Genomic DNA, 19813 nt, shown 5'->3' with positions numbered 1-19813 from the left:
AGCATGATTTAATAGTGAGTTCCACAGCAGCCAGGACCACATAGTGAGATCCTGTCTCAAAAAAAGGAGCAATGGAAAGGTTTTTAAATACAAGCCCTTGTATGAAGCTACTTGCATCAGCTCAATCAGTCTCTTCACTTACAAACCATTTGAAATATAGAAATGACTTGAACAAAATTAACCAATCCTAAAGCTAATCAGCCTGGTGACACAACAATACAAGCAGAAATTAAGGCAAGATAACCAATCCTCAGGATTTAAAATCTTTATGGTATTCAGAAATAAAAATACTACCTACTCTTCTAAGAGGGTTTATACCTTTGAAATGAGCTATTTGGGCTACTACAAATACAAATCAAGCATACAGCAAATATCTTAGTTTATTTTATATAAAAATATATGAACACTATATAATTAAGACTATAATTCCAAGAAGCAACATACCTAAAAACTGAGCATATGTTTGAAAGGCTGGGTTTAAAGAGCAAAACAGTCAAGCTGTCATCCCACACCTGCCAATCCACACCAAACTCAAAGACCAACACTGAAGACAACAAATATGAGGATGAAGACAGTACAATTCTCTGGGCCAGGGATGCACCACAGCAGGGAGAGAGCCTGTCTGGCATGGATGAGGCCTTGGCTTCAACCCCCAACGCCACACAAACCTCGACTTGGTGAAAAAGCAGCATCTTAGAGGCAGAGACATCAGAAAGGTTCAAGGTCAATTCTTCACCAAACAAAAAAGCCGAGGGGGTGGTGAGGTGGGTGAGGGGGTGGGGACAAAAGAGAGGCCATAGAGAAAGGAAAAAGAGGAAAAGGAAAGTACAACTTCCTTAGAAACTCCAAGAACCACGGAGCCAAGGCAGAACTAGGATAGTAATCAGGACATCTAGACATCATTTCCACGGCTTAAATGCGCTCTATCATACCTGTGTGGAATTCTTCAATCTAAATTTAACAAATAAACATTTCTATAATCTTGACTTATTATTGTCAGAGTCTTAAGTAATCAGAATCCAGTTAGGCTCGAGGGTCCTTCTAAAACTATTTGTGCTGTTACATGAAGACACTAAAAAATGCCTAGCTGCTACTCCACATCACTTATAAAAGCACCAGATAGGGGAGATGTAGAAAACCAAGTTGTCTTCACGATATATATGCATGAGTGTACTGCCAATTAAAGCAATGCCAAGAAGTAAGTAATAAGGTTAGGGTTCAGACATCTTAGATAAAAACCAACCAGGGTCGGAGGTCTAGGAAATACAATATACTGATGGAAATACATAAACCTGGTGTGCTGCTTAGTTTTTGTCCACTTCACACAAACTCGGGTGATCTGGGAGGAGAAAACCTCACTCAAGCATCCATCACACTGTCCAGTGGGCCATTTTCTTCACTAACAATTGATATAGGATGGGCAAGCCTACTGTGAGTAAACCATCCCTGAGCAAGCGATCCTGGGTTTTATAAGAAAGCAAGCTGTTACTCATGGCTTATATCATGGACCATAAACCAGTAAGCAGCGCTCCTCCGTGGATTCCCCTTCAGTTCCTAACTTGAATTTTCTGTTCTGATTTTCCACAATGGACTGGATTAGAGAACTGCAAGCTGAAATAAACCCTTATCTTCCCAAGCTACTTTTAGCCATGGTGTTTTGTTACCACATACTGTGTTATTGCTGTGATAGACCAGACCAGGGCGCATGTCACTGGAAGAGTTATGGAGACATCTGAACTCTGGACTGGAGAGTCCACTGCCTACTCAGTTTCCACGGGCTGCTGCTGGATAGAAGCTCAGAAGATAGAACAGTAAGAATACAGATGCTGGAGGCCTGCCTTGTGAAGTTGCAGAGGGAAGTCTCAAAGTGCCTGAAAGATTCAATCAGGGCCATTCAATCTGGTGAATTAAAAATCCTGCTTCAGCTGGGTCTGAAGAATCAGTGGTGATTGGCAAGAGTTCTGCATCAAGGAAATGAAACCTTTGCTTTCCTGGAACAATTGATGCTGGTTAGCTAAAGCTGAGAAATTAACAGTGATAAAGATGATAGCAGCATCACCAAGGAGGGTGAATCTTTTCTCAGGATTAGCTGTTTGTCCACGAGGGTTGAGACTACATCTCATGCTTGCAGTTGAACTTCAAAGTCTACCAGGTAGTACTGGAGGCAAGAAGGTGCCAGAGAGCAGCTGAGGCTTGGCACCACGTGGCATGGTTGGAGTTACTGAAAGGGAAGCCAGGCTGGTGAAGGCACAGACCAATTGCAATGGAAAAGTCCAGCACTTTGGAGATGCTAGTACCATGCAACAACTGTCAAGAACATCAGTGTGGAGTGGAGAGCTCTGAGATTATGAAACAAGCTGTGTGTGCAGAGCTGGAGAAGTGAAGGCCTTTACAGCCTAGATCATGAATCTCACATGCCTGACACTGAAAATGGTTATATTTTGATTTGAATGAACAATGCCCTAGTTATTCCCTATTGTATGTCTCTATAGTAACACCTTATCAATGTATACCTATTCCATTTCTCCCATGCCAAAAATACTGAGTTAAAATATACAAAAACACAAAAACCTAATGGGTGCCCCTATTAGCAAATCGTTAAAATCTCATTAAAGATGGTTAACGTTAAAGAATTCAGTGGTGATTAATTCCTATTGCTTGACCTTTGCAACTATCATTATGAACCCAACTTGCTAGCCAGACAGGATGGTATAGGCCTGCAGTCCTAAGAGCAAAAAGTCACCCTTGGCTACCAATATGTCAAGTTTGAAACAAAACTGTGTATTATATGAGACCCTGTCAAAACAAAAACAAAAAAAAACAAAAACAAACCAGGAGAGACACGTATTTATAGAAATGAATTAGAAATTTCACAGAGAAATGAAAATGAGTATATCACCTTCAAGTAATGGTGCCAAATTCTGATACTAAAATTTAACAAGACTACTTTTTAAATTTAAAATGTATTACTCAACTTCTCACAGGATTCATATATAATACATGTATATGTACATATTAAGCAAATGGACTTGTTCTAAATTTTTTTATTTTTGTTTGTTTTTTGTTTTTCAAGACAGGGTTTTTCTGTATAGCCCTGGCTGTCCTGGAACTCACTCTGTAGACCAGGCTGGCCTCGAACTCAGAAATCCGCCTCTGCCTCCCAAGTGCTGGGATTAAAGGTATGCACCACCACCGCCTGGCTTGTTCTGAATTTTCATAAGTTTAAATTATAATATAAAAGTACATTGCCAGAATGCTGTTATATAGTAAGCATTACTATTTTAGATCATGGTTTATACCAGAAATAATATAGAAATCATATGTGGTCCAGATCTAAGTGTCTGAAAATGAGTTAACAATGTTATTCATATACTTGGAAGTTCATTCTGGGTTCCTGCTCTGATCATACACACAGAAAGAGATGGGCTGAGACTGTCGGCAGCTCTTACCTACCCCCAGCTGAGGAACAAACACACTGAACACGTTTACTGGCTGCTCCCTACTTCTGGAGCATCAACAACAACAAAGCAGCCAGCCATGTCAGCTCTTATGAGCTGGGAAAGAGCTTAATATAAAGTTAGTTTAAAAGTTCTCTACATGCTAAAACGCTACAAGTGTCTCCAGACAGGAGTTATAAAGCTGCAGAAAAGGGCTCTGCTTCAGATTACTATCAAAATGGTGACAGTAATTCTATGTGAGAAGTGCTTCACTTGCTTCTTGGTTCTCTGAAAAAAAAAAAAAAACCTTATAATTTTTACTAAAACTAAAATACATCTCTTAAAATTTAAACGGCTCGTGTGATTCTTGTTGTCTAAGTTATAGTAAGTTTTCAGATTTCACACTCTCTAGTCTTCATTTGCTTACTCTCTCCCTTAAATCAGCAGTTAAAAACCTAAAACTTCCAGACATTGCACTATAAATAAGAAAATAAATGATGAGAAAGAAAACACTACAAGCAGAAAAGCTGGCAAGGAACAAGGTGTCAACCACAGCAGAAACTGACACCATGACTTTCTGACAGATGGCATCTACTCTGACTTAATAGAAAAAAATTTAAGGGGCTGGAGAGATGGCTCAGTGGTTAAGAGCACTGACTGCTCTTCCAAAGGCCCTAAGTTCAAATTCCAGCAACCACATAGTGGCTCACAACCATCCGTAATGGGATTCGATGCCCTCTTCTGTAGTGTCTGAAGACAGCTACAGTGTACTTAGATATATAAATCATTAAAATTAAAGAAAATGTTTTTAAGAGATTATTTCAAATGAGAATGCTGCTTGCATGTTTAATATACCACACAAGTGCCTGGTGCCCACGGGGGCCAGAAGAGGCCATCACAACAGGTGGAAGTGGAGCTATGGAAAGTTTTCCCATCTATCTTTCTTATACTGGTCCAAACTCTGTTAAATGTCATACAAAGGAAAAAAAAAATCCAGCCAGTTAATATTTTAAGAGTGAGAATAATTGTGACAGTTTCTTTCTTGGTGTCATACTGTTAGTGCGGACACCCACCATCCACCACACTCTACGCTGCACGACCCACCCACTCCTCCTGCTTACTCCTCTCGGCTGGACTCAAGGACATTTTCAGTGGTCAGCACTGGCTAAAATACTAAGTTCAGTCACATCCCTAAATGGAACAAAAGTGATATGGTATGAATGCAAGGCACAAGGCTTCTCCTGAAGGAGGCTAACACCAACTTGTTTTAAGCAGTGAGCCCATTACCATTTAGTCAATTCAGACATTTAAAAGACATTAAAATTTCTATCAGAAAACATTTATTGAATACTCTCAAAGCATCTACTAGGAAAACTAGATAATTGTCCTTATGAAAAATCATTTTATGTATTTCTTTTAGAGTTGCTCATTTGAGGTGCATTTTAAAAAAATCATTAAATGGATGTGAGAATAAGATTAGAAAAAATTCCAACTATTTCTGGTATTCCTTTACATACTTATAAAATTTTGTACTATGTATTTATGTGAATGGGTACTTTAGCACTTATAAGTTCTATATCCAGCAACATCAAACATTTACTGAAATTTAATGTATGTCTGTGCTCTCCTGTGTGTCAATGGAGGCCAGAAGTGGTCATCATGCATGTTTCTCAATCACCTTTCTACCTTATTTTTTAAGGCAGGCTCTATCACTGAACCTGTAGCTCACTGACTCCTCTAGACTAGATGGCCACCTAGCCTCTGGGATCTGTCTGTCTATTCCTCCAAAACCACCACTGGGTCACAGATGCACGGGTTAGACTTTTATATGGGTGGCAGTGACTGAAATTCAGATGCCGAACACTTTTGTAGGGAAATCACTTTATCCACTGAGCCATCTCCTTAGCCACCCACTTAATGCTTTGTATGTAAAAATAGGCACAAGTATTTCATTAGAATGCAATTCTTCCACTCTTTTTAAAAAGATTTATTTATTTTATATATGTGAGTACACTGTAGCTGTACAGATAGATGTGAGCCTTCATGTGGTTGTTGGGAACTGAATTTTTCGGACCACTGCTCGCTCAGCCCGGCTTGCTCAGCCCAGAGTTTATTTATTATTATATATAGGCACACTGTAGCTGACTTCAGACGCACCAGTAGAGGGCATCAGATCTCATTACAGATGGTTGTGAGCCACCATGTGGTTGCTGGGATTTGAACTCAGAATCTTCGAGGAGCAGTCAGTGCTCTTACTCGCTGAGTCATCTAGCCAGCCACAATTTTTCCACTTTTAATAAGTGAAAAGTTGTATGTATAATAAAACTGTTTCTGAAAGTTTATGACTTATTATCAGTAAATGTTCAATTTGTATACTTAGTTCATATTCCTGGGTTCACATAAAAATTTCTCAGACAAAAACCGATCATGAATAGAATCTGAAACTTTACTCTAATTCTAAAACATTTAATTATATTTAAACTGATGAAGTAAAAATCTAGAATATTTAAGCATCCACCTGGAATAGACGTACTTTCTTTTAGGTTTTGTAGTGGTTTTGTTTTGGTTTTTGGCAGAAGCCTAAGACTGGCCTCAGCCTCATGGCGACAGGCTTGAGTCAGCCTCTGAAGTACTAGAACCACAGGTCTTAGCTACCATATCTGGCTTAGCAGAGTTTCAGAAAGCAGCTCAAAAGTGTTGTGTAAAAGGCAACTATTAAAGCTGACTTCAAAGTACCTATAAAGAATTATAAAAAAGGGATCTGAAGTATGGTCAGAATATAACTAACTTACAATGTCCAGAACAGGCAAATTCAGAAATGTGACACAAAAGCTATGCTGACTAGATCTAGGAGATAGATGTAGGATAACCAACAAGTGATTATGTGCATTTCTGCACACTGAATATATGCTAAAGCTAACTTGGAATGGTGAGCAAACATCTTCATGATATAGACTTAGAATGGGCAATTTGTGTTAGTAAAAAAGAATGCCTAAGAAAATATTAGCTAGACTGAGGGCAGAGAAGAGACTAGCACATACAGCTTTAAGAATGCAATCATGGGCTGTCACAACAATCCATGGGTGTCAAGATCTCTCGTGAGAAGGATCTGTCCAAACTGTCAACCGTGAGGCTCCTAGGCATCCCTGTATTAGTCATAGAAAGTACATGGTAAGATGCACCCATCTCCTTACCCATATTCTGCTCTGAAGTGAAATGGAGAGAACTATCAGGTTCCTGACACGGTGGCCCAGCTCTTCTAGAATGTCATGAAAACCTAGCAGGGATCCTATGAAGCAGGCGTTATTGTACCTCATGTTAACACAATAAAAAGAGGGTCCAAATCACCTGACAAGTATACAAAAGTGCCAGAGATGGATCTGTCCTCAGAAGCCTCCTATATCCACCCTCCTTAACACCAGCTTCCTTACACTGGACGGAGATGCCAAGTCCCTTGTGAGCAGGTTCAAGAGTGAACACAAGGTAAAAATACTTGAACTCCCACCTCCCAGACATGTTGAATATTTTCAGCAAAATTTAATCTCCTGTAAATAATGTGAAAATTTCTTGAAAATATTTCAACTATACCAAAGCAGATAAAAGTTGCTTTCTCTAGTTACTTCTCACACAGATATTTAAACCATTCCGAGAACAGCTGTCTGAAGTGCAATGACAGTAGTGAACTATAAACTGACAAACCCTTTGGCTGGACTGCCTTGTGTTTCTGACATAAAGATGCACTTCCTTTTGGCGGGAGGGTCTTCCTCTTCATCAGAAGAGCTCTCTACTGTTAGATCAATAACATCTATCTTCTTCTTGCTTGCATCACTGGCTACAGTCACTGAACAAGGTTTACTAAAGACACTTGAACCTGGATGCAGATAAACAAAAAAAAAAAAAAGAAATATAAAGGTATAACAAAAACTTAATTATCTGCATATATACATGACAATACAGAGCTAAAAATACCATTTTCCTCTAGCAGGGCCTACGCCATCTGCTCCACACTAAGTGAGGACTGCCAGGGCTATCCTGATGGAGGTGAGCAGTCTCCTTCACAGCATGTCCCTCCAGTGCTATCAGTGGCTTTGTACAGAACCTGGGGCTACTCAGGCTGTCTTTCTAGGTTAGTAATCACTGTACAGACAGAAAGTGAGGGTTAGACAACTGGCCTTATCCCCAGGGACAAAAGTATAGAATGTGACCAGTTCTGCGTTGTCATCAAACACATGTAGCAGTATTAAGTCAGAAACATCTGTTCTCCAGAGTATGCAGTCTCAGTAGCTGCACATTTTCATATGTGGCACCACTGAGTCAGAATCAGACATGTCAACTGTAGGGATCATATAAAAGTCCCAAACTCGTAAACTAACTTACTATGACATGAACCATCTAGTCATCATCCATTCTGTTTATACAAGCAATCACATTTATCATATTATGTAACATTATTCCCTATAACCTGTCAAAAATGAATGCTATTTCATTGGGGAAAAACCATCAGACATAATCAATAAAACTGTACCTGCCCATACTTTACACTAATGCGAGCAACCCTGGCAAATATGATGCCTAAGAGTTCTGTGACAATCACAAGAGAACAAGTAACAGAGTAGTTGTTCAATTCAACAGAGCCAGAAGAAAATGAAATGAAATGAGTTCAGAGGTTGCATGTGCTTATGGATTTCAACTTATCAAACTCCTTTAGCAAGTCCCTTCAGTGCGAATGGGTGCAAGGAGCTAAACCAAGTACACAAGTAAGGGTAACTAAAGCTATAGAAGAATGGAAGAATTTGTTCAGTGACAGCTAATTCATGACCAGTCTCAACACTGATTAAAAAGTGATATATATAGCCTCTCCAACCACACTGGGTTTTGTAAAGATATACAAAACAATTCCTATTCGTTCTGTTTCTCAAGGGTATTTACAAAATACACACGCATGCAGATACGTCTGCACAAATGTGGGCATGCATGTGAAGAACAGGTTAATATCAAGCATCTTCCTCAACTGCTTGCCACTTAAAGGTCTCACTGAGCTGGGCGGTGGTGGTGCACACCTTTAATCCCAGCTCTTGGGAGGCAGAGGCAGGCGGATTTCTAGTTCGAGGCCAGCCTGGTCTACAGAGTGAGTTCTGGGACAGCCGGGGGCTACACAGTGAAACCCTGTCTCGAAAAACAAAACAAAACAAAACAAAACAAAAATCAAAAGGTCTCACTGAACCGACTTTATTACTTAAGTCTAGTTTAGTGGTTCCCAACCTTCTTACTGCTGGGATACTTTAATACAATTCCTCATGTATGGTGAACCCCTAAACATAAAATTACTTTTATTGCTACTTTATAACTGTAATTTTACTATGATTTGTAATATACATATCTGTGTTTTCCAATGGACTTAGCCAACCACTGTGAAAAGGTTGTTCCACCCTCTAGGGGGTCAGCACCACAGGTAAAGAACAGTGTGCCCTAGGGATTCCCATCTCTGCCTCCAAAGCACCAGGATTACACAAAGGCCACCCATGGCCCCAGCCTTTAACGGGTAACTCAGGGCTCAACTCCAGGCTTCATGCTATCTACACCTACCCTCGAAGCCTCCTAACTTATTTGTTTTGAACATGAAACACCATTTAAAAGCTTGAGGGATGGTATCAGCACACTCCTTAAGAAAGTGAGGAAGGATGGATGGCCTAAAGTTAGCAAACTAAACTCTGAATATAGTCCTACTGGCTAGAGTTTATACTTCATAATTTCCACTGCTTTGAGTGCTCCTGACATTCAGTACATACTTTCTACTTTTGTACAGGGCTGGCTGGTTACTTTCATAGCTTCTTTCTTAGGTCTCATGGGACACCAAGAACCATCTTCCTGGAATTTGATCTCATCCACATCAGAACAGCCATTGAGAATCTCCATAAAAAGCCTGTAAAGCACATAAATGCCATAAAAGTCAAAGATGAAATAAGAAAGTAGTATACACTGACAACAAAGTAAGAGTGCTAGACCATAAAAAGACCATTGGAACTTCAATTACTTAACTCTATGACAACTGTAATTCCTCTTTATGGGAGGAAGGTAAAGAGATGGATGGGAGGATAGAGGATGAGCACAGAGGACAGGAATAGAAATCAGGGCCTACCATTGCACACACATATACACATAATTAAAAATAAAATCTTTAAAAGGAAGATCTAACTTATTAAATCAGTTCATATGATTTTCCCAAATCTAATATAAATAATGTAAGAAATCACATTTAGAACTTAACTCCTGAGTCAGAATAACATACACACAAACTACAGCTTTAAACTTAGCATCAATGTAATATGACTGCATTTACAATGTATACATAACTACTTAATGCTTTGTAGGGTCTCACTATATAGACAGATAGACAGGTAGGTAGACAGACAGATAGAAAGATAAAGAGATACAGATATAGATATAGAATATAGATCACTGATTAGCCTTAAACTCAGATCTCCCTGACTCTGTCTCCTTTGTGATAGAATTAAAACTGCGCCCATCCCACATCAGCAGGTGGCCTGCTGGTTTTCCTCCACTTACTCTGTTTCTTTGTCTAACTGCCTGCCCAGAGTTTCACTTACCCATCTAGTATCAGACTCTCATAGGCAGCCTTTTTGTCACAAACAGGACAGATCCAGGTGGGCTTCTTCTCATTCATTTGAAGATAAAGGGCAGCGTCAAAGCACTGCAGATGTGTACATGTTACTGCTCGGCATGGGATTGTCAGCCTCATTTTTCCTAACTACAGAACAGAGAATACAAATGAGTTCAAATAGGACAAGAGGGCCTAAAGGAAAAAAGAGGTGCTCGTTAGAGTCTTAACAAGTCAAACAATATGCTCAAAATAAAAAGCTCCAGCCTAAATTTACTCTCATGAAGCTGTTTATCTTTTTACTTATGGGTGGTTTCAAGATTTTTGAAAGATCATTTTACTTCAGTAATGTCTAAATCCAAAGGCAGAGAAACACAAAACACACAAACACACATACAGACAAATTAATGATGCTTTGGGAAAAAAAGCTGTATAAAGGAAACAAAATAAAGGCCAGACAATGGTGGTGTACTCTTTTAATCACAGCACTTGGGAGGCAAAGGCAGGAGGATCTTTATGAATTCAAGGCCAGCCTGGCCTGCAGAGTTTGTTCTAGATCTGGAACTCCAAGGCTACACAGAAACCCTGTCTGGAAAGACTCCAATAAAATAAAATAGTTAAACAGCAGCAGGAGTACTAAGGCTCAGGGCATTGATTTTGCCCAACCCAGCAGCAGCTGTTGGGAACAAAACTGGAGTAATTATCAGAAGAAAAGCTTTCTTCCAGTTCTACAGGTGAGCCAGTGATTTGGGTTTTCCGACCTCAATCAGTTTCTTCATTTGCAAAATAAAAATGATGCCTCCCTTGGGGCTGCCTCCCTCAGGGTTGGTTGAAACTTGTGTATTATGGGAACTCAAACACTATTTTCTTTCCCAACCTCCCACCTGCTATTACTTTCTCTAAATTAAAAAAAAAAAAAAAAAAAAAAAAAAAAAAAAAAAGGACATTTCACATTGGTAGCAATCAAATGTCATCCAAAGCTACACTAGAAATGCACTTGTCATAGCTTTTCTCATAAAAGTTCTCATTTTTAAAAGACTTTCTTTCATGAAATATTTTACAGAAACATTCACACAGGAAAAATATGGTGAATGATGTTCAGCTACAGTATAAGTAAAAACAACAGCAATACTACAAGATAGAATGGAATTTACTGGAAGAGTGTTTAGCAGAAGCAAAGAAGATCGTTTTGTTCTCAGAAGGAAGCAGTTTTCTTTTTTTGTTGTTGTTTTTTGTTTGTTTGTTTTTGTTTTTGTTTTTGGAGACAGGGTTTCTCTGTGTAGTCCCGGCTGTCCTGGAACTTACTCTGTAGACCAGGCTGGCCTCGAACTCAGAAATCCACCTGCCTCTGCCTCCCAAGTGCTGGGACTAAAGGCGTGCGCCACCACCGCCCGGCAAGGAAGCAGTTTTCAAGATAATATAATTATAAAGTCTTAAGTATCTAACAACCTAGGTTTGGCTATATAACACAAATCTAAGTCATGAAATTATGACAAGTAACTTAATGTCTATATTGGGAATTTAGATGAAATGTGCTGCTGTTTGTAAATGCTTCTCTTTATGTCCCTGAAATAGAAACAGGAATAGATGACAATAACCATCAAAGTAGGTCCAATGGTCAGATGTTTCTATGAATAAGTTTTACCACATGTTCAAAGAAGAAATAATCTCTCTCTAATCATAGTCTATCTCATGGAAACCATAGTGAAGGTGAACACATGCTTACTTCCCTAGCCTCATCGCCTTTGTTCTTTTCTCTAATAGTAATTCAAACGTTTACAGGAGGGACATATGAGGATGCCAAATATATAGTGGCTGTCCACATGCCATGGATACAGAAATAAACGGTCAGTACAGACTGTAGTGATACGGTCCAGATCTAAGAACTCCATCCTTCAATTCCTAATCTCTCCATTTTTGAATGGAGAGACTTTGGCCTTTCCACGCTATGCTTAAGTTCCATTCTATCTTGTAGTACTGCTGTCGTTTTTATTTATATTGTAGCTGGTCATCATTCACCATATTTTTCCTCTGTGACCCTGTGCTTTTTCTTGCAGATGTGTCTTTTGCAAACATATTACAACTGAGATTTTAAAATTAGAATCTATGAATCACTTAAATAATAAGTGAGTCCAATTCGGCTTTTCTTTATATACGTTCTTTACATAAAATTAATTGAATTAAAATATTGTGCTTTGTTTCTTGTGGGAGTTGGGGGGACTCAGTTTTCTTTAAGGAACTCACTACATGGGAACTTGACCCTGCTCCAATGAGTCTATGTGCAATGGAAATTGGACTTGGGAGTTTTGGTGGGGTACTCAAGGGTGGGAGGGTAGATCTGGGAGGAATAAGAAGTGAGTGTGATTAGAGTACATTGTATGAATGTTAGGGAAAAATCTTTTGTTTCTGCTTATATTACTTAATATAGATTAATGGTTATATTTTATTAACTAGCTTCAACTAACATAAATTGACTCTTTAAATAGGTCTTTTCATTTATTTGAAAATATTTTTTTGAGTTTCTGTCGTATGTAGTCATTCTCCTAGGCATGTGGAATAAATTATTGAATAAATAAAACAATAGAACACTAAAATGGGGGAAAGAAGAAACTTTCATCCACTATTCCTGACATTCCCCAACCTCTATCATTAGGTATAGTCTGCCACTTTTTCATGGGCTGTGTTCTCTAACTAAATTATCTACGTTCTCTCAGTTAGCTCAGTGCCAACAACACATTACACAGAAGGGTATCAGATCTGCTGAATGATTTCTCACCCACATCTCTATGTAAGATTATATGAAATAAACAGTTTGTGTAATTTAAAAGTACATTGCAAAGACAGCCCATACATCATAACTCATTAGGCCAAAACCATCAATTAGCATTTATTAGACTCCAGTAATATTACTGCTATTTATAGTATTATACTCACTCTGATAAAATAAAAGCTCTTAATTATTAAATTGCATTATTTCACATCATCAGTTATGACAGTTTTCTGAGCCTTTCTACTCTTACGTAACAATTCTCCACATTCTTTCTTCAGAACTGCTTAAAGAATACAAAAAAAACTAAGCTAGACGCAATAGTGCTGGCCTTTAACTCCAGCACGTGGGAGGCAGGCACAGGCAGATCTCTGTGAACTCGAGGCAAACTCCTGGGCAGCCAGAGCTGTTACACAGGAAGATCATGTCTTGAAAAAAACAAAAACAAATAAAAGAATACAAGAAACCCTTAACACTTACTCATGAAAACATTTACATGGAAAAGACAAGAAGTCTAGAAGTCTCCCAGTACTCTTCCATTCATCCCACCCTCACTCTTTTGCAACACTTAGTCACTTACGAAAAGCCACAATGGCCCTAATGCTTTGTCACTTTACTTACAGGGCACATCAAGGACACTCGAAGACTAGTTGTAGCAATTTCACTATCAGGGTCTGCAGTAAGTTTTTCTTTAACTTTAAAAAAAAAAAAAAAATGGTAATGATAATCTTTAATTAGAGCAGAATTATAGAAAACATTTTAAAAGTTCCTACCCTCCTTTGAACAAGTTAAAAAAACACAAAATGTTAAATATTACATGTAGTAAAACACATCCCCATTATTAAAGAATTATCAACAAAAAAACTCTATATCATATATTTGATTAAATCTTTAAGATTTCTTTTTAAAAATAAGGCCACTGAAAAAGAACAGCTAAAAACAAGAAATTGTTTTAGAATTTAACACACCAGTTAAGAGAGGCTATGGAATAGAGCAAGGGACTGAGCTTCCCACGCATCCCTTCACACTCTCATTACATTTTTATCGGGCTGACCTGATTGTTTCCAACAGTATTAAATTTGTAAATAGAAAAGATATATTCTTTATTTCCTCTGACAACTGAAAACAATGTGGCAAAGTATCTCAGATTTAAGTTATATATCCCAGCTATTTATTTTTATTTATAGAAGCATTAATTATAAAACAGTAATGCATATCAATGTTAATTATTAACATTATGTTGTTATATTATAAAATATGTTATCAGTTATAAAGTATAAGTTATATGTATATGCATATATAATATAAAAGCTGTACACATATATGTACTGTACATATGTATATATGTGTATGTGATTAAAATTATCGTATATTGCTATGTATGTAAGGAGTTCCCTCCACCAAAGTGTGCCATATGTTTAGTCTTACAAACATTACTTACTTAGTGCTCTGGAATGATCAGGATTTCTAATACCTTTCATTTTTAATCTCTGTAATAACATAGCTGACGTAAGCTGTCGTACAAGATACACAGACATGGAGTAATTCTACAAAGAAAGAAAAGCTATTTTTAAAGACAACATAGTGTTATGTTTTGCTTTTCACTTATAGAAACGATAGATGGGAAGAAACTCTAGCCTCTAAAAATGACACTCAAAACAACTTCCAAAGGAGTGTTGGCAACTGGACAGGGACATCAACATAGAGTGAGGGAGAAAATGGTTTTCTCATTGTGAAGTCATTTTCAATCACCTGTTATTTTAAAACATCCATTTGCATGGTAAGTAAGTAGTGTAGACAAGTACTTTTGTGATTATTTTCTAATTTAGCCAAATGAATAGCTTGGGGGTCCTCATGAGAACATTCTCTGGTTTTAGTTACTTATATAATAATACTTGCTTTCATAGTTTCATGTGAAAATGGTTCACACTGCACAAATCAAGTTCAAATGACACGGCTCTAAAGTTAACACTTCAAAGTTAGAGTACCAAAGTTCTAATTCTTTCTGATGAGACTACCTGTTACATGGCCTAGGGCAAATCACACCACTAAAGCCTATACCAGCTTTTTGTCTCTAAAATAAATCCAATAAATTAATTCTATTTCCTGAGTGGAAGGACAACTAAAACACAAGAAACAAATTACAAAAATAAAAATACTACACAAAGGTCCTGTTGACTACTCAGAGGCACGGGTGCAGAAATACTGTATTCTGCCTTTTCACTGCATATATTCACTCAATTTCACAGCAAAGAATATGTTTAATAATTGTCAAATACTTCTATAAACACTTTTAGATATTCTTTTAAGTATCCAAATTCCAACAACACTGACTAAATTTTAGGTTTATTGATCACCTTATTACCAAAAAGGGGGGGGGGGGTTCTATTATACAACTAAGATGACTGCAATGACCGTAACTCATTTATTTAAAAATGTAAGTTTTCCAGATCTATAATTATCCTGGTGGTTAAAACAAAGCAAATTTTAAAAATCCAACTATAAACATATACCTTAATTTCTTTCTTTCTTCCTTTTTTTTTTTTTTTTTTTTTTTTTTTTTTTTTTGGTTTTTTTGTTTTTCGAGACAGGGTTTCTCTGTGCAGCCCTGGCTGTCCTGGAACTCACTCTGTAGATCAGGCTGGCCTCGAACTCAGAAATCCGCCTGCCTCTGCCTCCCAAGTGCTGGGATTAAAAGCGTGCCATGCGCCACCACCACCAGGCCATATACCTCAAATTCAAACATGTTTATGTTTTATGTCCATGAAATAGGACTATGACAGTTGATATTCAGAAATATTTCCATTATTGATTGGATAAAAAATGAATTAAATATAAACCTTCTGCTTCAGTCAGTATCATAACTGTTGTATTTCATTTTGAAAAAAGCATCAATAGGAAGTCATGTACTCAACCTGCAGCATTAAGGAAGCAATTCTGGCTGAGTATCCTGAGCTGGCTAGGACCCGATCTGTACCATGAGTTGTCTATTTAAAGGCTTCTGTTTGTTTTGTTTTTTGAGAAACGCCTTAGTTGGTCTGGAACTTTCTTTGTAAATCAGGCTAGAGACCTACCTGCCTCTGCCTCCTGAGTGATGGAAACAACAGTGTGTACCACCACACCTGGCTAAGAACAGATTAGTAATAGATTATTTTTAATTATACTACGAGTACAGTTAACCATTTCCCACAAATACCAATAAAGTGTTTTTTGATTCTCTTCATAAATACTTCAGATTTTTCAATTTATAAAACTGCTACTTAAACACTAAAAGTTAGACCACTATTTGAAGAAATGTAAACACACATTTTTTCACTGAAGATAAAAACAAAATTCATGCTGGGTGGTGGTGGCGCACGCCTTTAATCCCAGCACTTGGGAGGCAGGGGCAGGCGGATTTCTGAGTTCGAGGCCAGCCTCGTCTACAGAGTGAGTTCCAGGACAGCCAAGGCTACACAGAGAAACCCTGTCTTGAAAAAAACAAAAAACAAAACAAAAAAAATTTCTGAAAGATTAATCTCCCATTACTATCACCGCATAGAAAACAACTGCTTTTTAGAGGTTATAGTTGGGAAACTGCAGTTTCAATGTTAAGCATCCCTCACAGGCTCATGTGTGAGAAGAACTGCTCCCTGGTGGCGCACTGTTTGGCTGAGATACAGAGCAGGATGCTCTCTCCATGATGGAGTATGTATTGCCTTGAACTAGGAACTGAAATAAGCTGTTCTTCATTAAAGTTACTGCTGTCGGGTATTTTCTCACAGCTTCACTGCACTAACCTAAGAAAAGAAATAAACCCCCATAGATGAAGACGCTTTCATATTACCTAGGAAAAACAATCTTACCTTCCCAATTTCAGATGCCCAGGAAATAGAAATCTGATTTGGCACAGCTGAAGACAACCTAACTAAAGATGTAATATTCAAGGGGCGTCCAGGGCGCTTCTGTTCAATCCCATTTTTAGGTGGTGGTGCATAGCCCTATATAATCATAAAGATAAGTTTAAAGGCTCTATAGGATTTAAACATTTTTGTCCAAGATGTAAACAGGATCTTGCCTAATTTTTGTTACACTGTTATTTCCATTTTACCTTAGATACAAATACACCATAAAAAATCCATTTATTCCTCCATTTAATTAATTAATATTGACATCTTATTATATTAGCAATGAATCTTTTTACACAGAAAACCAATCTGTAAAGACAAACTGACGGCTCAATAAAAGCTCATCTTAAGGGGCTCCATTCAAAACACATACATGTGAATGAGTGGGAAGGAGTAGTGAGCAATCTGTGGAAATTAAAGAGGGCTTCACTCATGAACTTCCAAGCGCTCATTAAAATCTTGTGAGTAGTTAACCATGCCTTCTACTGCCTCGTCGGGAAGAGAAACTATGATCACTAAAATCAGGCTAAGGAACTGGGAAGATGGCCCAGCAGTTAGGAGTGCCTGCTGCTCTCCTCCTGAGAGTCTAAGCGGACTCCACTGACCTCCACCAGCACTCACAGCCACCTGAGACAGCAACTTTAAAGCATCAGCTGCCTGTTCTGGACTCTGCGGGCACCACACACAAATGCATGCACACACACATACCCAAGTGAAAATGAACAAAATAAAACCAAACAAAGCCATAAGCTTTTAAGGGGCAGATGGATCTCTGAGATCCAGGTTGGCCAGAACTAGAGTAAACCTGTTTCAAAACAAAACCAAACAACAAAAACAAAAAGCAAAAAAACCCTCACTCAGGTTGATAAGTTTTTTTAAAAGACATTATTTCAGTAGGTACTAAATTGGCTTGACTTTGCTTTAAATAGGAAAGTCACTTTTTATTTATAGTATATACAATTCTCAATTACCAAAAGGCTGTGATCTTCAAAAGCAATAGTATACCTCTTAGAAAATAAACTCTTAGCAGTAGTAATGCCTACATATTAAACATATACAGTATGTTTTATTATGTATAGCAACGGGTGTGCAATTTAGAACTTCCCCTAAAACACTATTGTATCATTACTCATTTTTACATACTAAGGAGATATAAGCACAATGAATTGTATACCATATTCTTGACACTCCCAACCCCGCCCCCAGTCTCTATTAATAGGACTGGGTCCTAGAACTCATTATGTAAACCAGGCTGGCTTCAAATTGAGAGATCCACCCTCTGCCCACATGTTAGGATTTAAATATGTGCACCACCACAGACAGCCTAGAATATTCTTTTTAACAGAAAGATCTTCTGAAGAAAGAATATCTTTCATTCCATCATTATCACTTACTTTTGTATCCTTGAATCTGGAAAGGCTTTACAACACATCCTAAAACTATACCCCATCCCACTAATATACCTCAGATTTCCCTGAGGTCAAAGACAACCTTAATTGCTTGTGTTAATGCTAATTCAGTCTGGGATCTTCCAATAATTATAGGTGAAAGGTTTTCAAACAGCCAAGATCCACGCTTCCTTTCCAAAGGGTCCTTAGAATTATCTGATAGCTCAAAAGCTGAGGGTACATAGCTACCCAGTCAGGCCAGTAGGGATAGTATCAAAATTATAACATCACCGCTAACACCTGATCATCACTGAATGCTAAGACCCTTACAGATGTTAGCAATGTTGAACTACATACCTCACGACTGACTGGTAAACTCAGCACTGGTACATAAGCAGGGCTACAGAATACACCCAAGTCAACTAGCACTGGGGAAACAGCCTTTCCGTTTTTCTCTTAATGGGAGGATGTATCCAAATGGTAATTTGTTATCTAAGACTATCAACAAAATTGCAAATATCAAAACATGTACAGGAGTGGTATGTATTTACATGTTTAAGAAAGGAATGCCCATTTAAACTGGTCCATCTGAGGCACCGAGGAAAAGGGAAACTGAAAAATAGATCCTCTTCCTATAAGCCTTGGGAAGATGGCTCAGTGAGGACATGAGGACCTGAACTCAACTCCCCAGCATCCACATAAAAAGCTAGGCTACAGAGGCCTGTAGCTCCAGTACCAGAAGGCAGAAGCAGGTGGATCCCGAGTGGCCATCCAGTCAGCCCAAGCAAAACAGCTTCCAAGTCAGTAAGAGTCCTGTCCAAGCATTACATTAGGAGAGTGAGAACACCCATCAAGCACCATACACAGGAATATTAGTGCCAGCATTTAAGCAATTATAAATGCAAACTTTTGTTTTTGTCTGTTTAGGACCCTAAATGTAATTATGCTCTGGCTTTATCTATTGGTAGGTTAACCAAATACAAACAGTAGCTTGGGGGCTGGAGAGATGGCTCAGCAGTTATGAGCACTGACTGCTCTTCAGAAGGTCCTGAGTTCAAATCCCAGCAACCACAAAGTACCTCAAAATCATCAGTAACAAGATCTGACTCCTTCTTCTGGAGTGTCTGAAGACAGCTACAATGTACTTAACATATAATAAGTAAATTTGTGGGCCCAGAGCAAGCAGGGGCCAGAGCGAGCAACCATCCATAAGGAGATCTGACGCCCTCTTCTGGAGTGTCTAAAGACAGCTACAGTGTACTTACATATAATAAATCAATCTTTAAAAACAACAACAGTGCTCACTTCGGCAGCACATATACTAAAATTGGAACGATACAGAGAAGATTAGCATGGCCCCTGCGCAAGGATGACACGCAAATTCGTGAAGCACTCCATATTTAAAAAAAAAATAAAATAACAACAACAAAAAAAAAAAAAACACAGTGGCTTGGGGGTCTGCCAAAATTAAAAAACAAAAACAAACAAACAACAACAAAACCAAAAAACACATACCCTAGCTGAATGTCAACTATAGTTGGAATTTGAGTCACAATGCATTTCAACAGTGTGGAAGAGACAAGAACAGAGAAAGCAGTAACTGTACTAGAGTGTTAAAGACATTTGCTGAGCATGAGCAAGGCTATGGGTTCAGTCACCAACATGCCTCACGCTCTTCCACTGTGTATCAGGCTCAGCTTTTATTTCCTTAATCT

At 38.2% G+C, this 19813-nt stretch overlaps 1 protein-coding gene and 1 non-coding gene across 5 annotated transcripts in view; one reads left to right on the top strand and one right to left on the bottom strand.

The window, feature by feature from the left end:
• Positions 1 to 19813, bottom strand: part of Pias2 (protein inhibitor of activated STAT 2) — a 98902-nt gene that overhangs the window by 45983 nt on the left and 33106 nt on the right. For all 4 annotated transcript variants that reach the window (XM_031366075.1, XM_031366076.1, XM_031366078.1 and 1 more), the window contains exons 6-11: positions 16669 to 16803; positions 14265 to 14370; positions 13445 to 13518; positions 10046 to 10206; positions 9227 to 9360; positions 7137 to 7308 (exon numbers count right to left, since the gene is read on the bottom strand). In XM_031366075.1, coding sequence (XP_031221935.1) covers positions 7137 to 7308; positions 9227 to 9360; positions 10046 to 10206; positions 13445 to 13518; positions 14265 to 14370; positions 16669 to 16803 — 782 coding nt within the window. The remainder of the gene's footprint in view (positions 1 to 7136; positions 7309 to 9226; positions 9361 to 10045; positions 10207 to 13444; positions 13519 to 14264; positions 14371 to 16668; positions 16804 to 19813) is intronic.
• On the top strand, positions 19396 to 19502 carry LOC116087956. The gene has a single exon (XR_004117718.1). It is a non-coding gene; the product is annotated as a U6 spliceosomal RNA (small nuclear RNA).

This window comes from Mastomys coucha, unplaced genomic scaffold (genome assembly GCF_008632895.1).
Source record: "Mastomys coucha isolate ucsf_1 unplaced genomic scaffold, UCSF_Mcou_1 pScaffold13, whole genome shotgun sequence".
Classification (NCBI taxonomy): Eukaryota; Metazoa; Chordata; class Mammalia; order Rodentia; family Muridae; genus Mastomys; species Mastomys coucha.
This window is presented reverse-complemented; position numbering and strand designations above follow the sequence as displayed.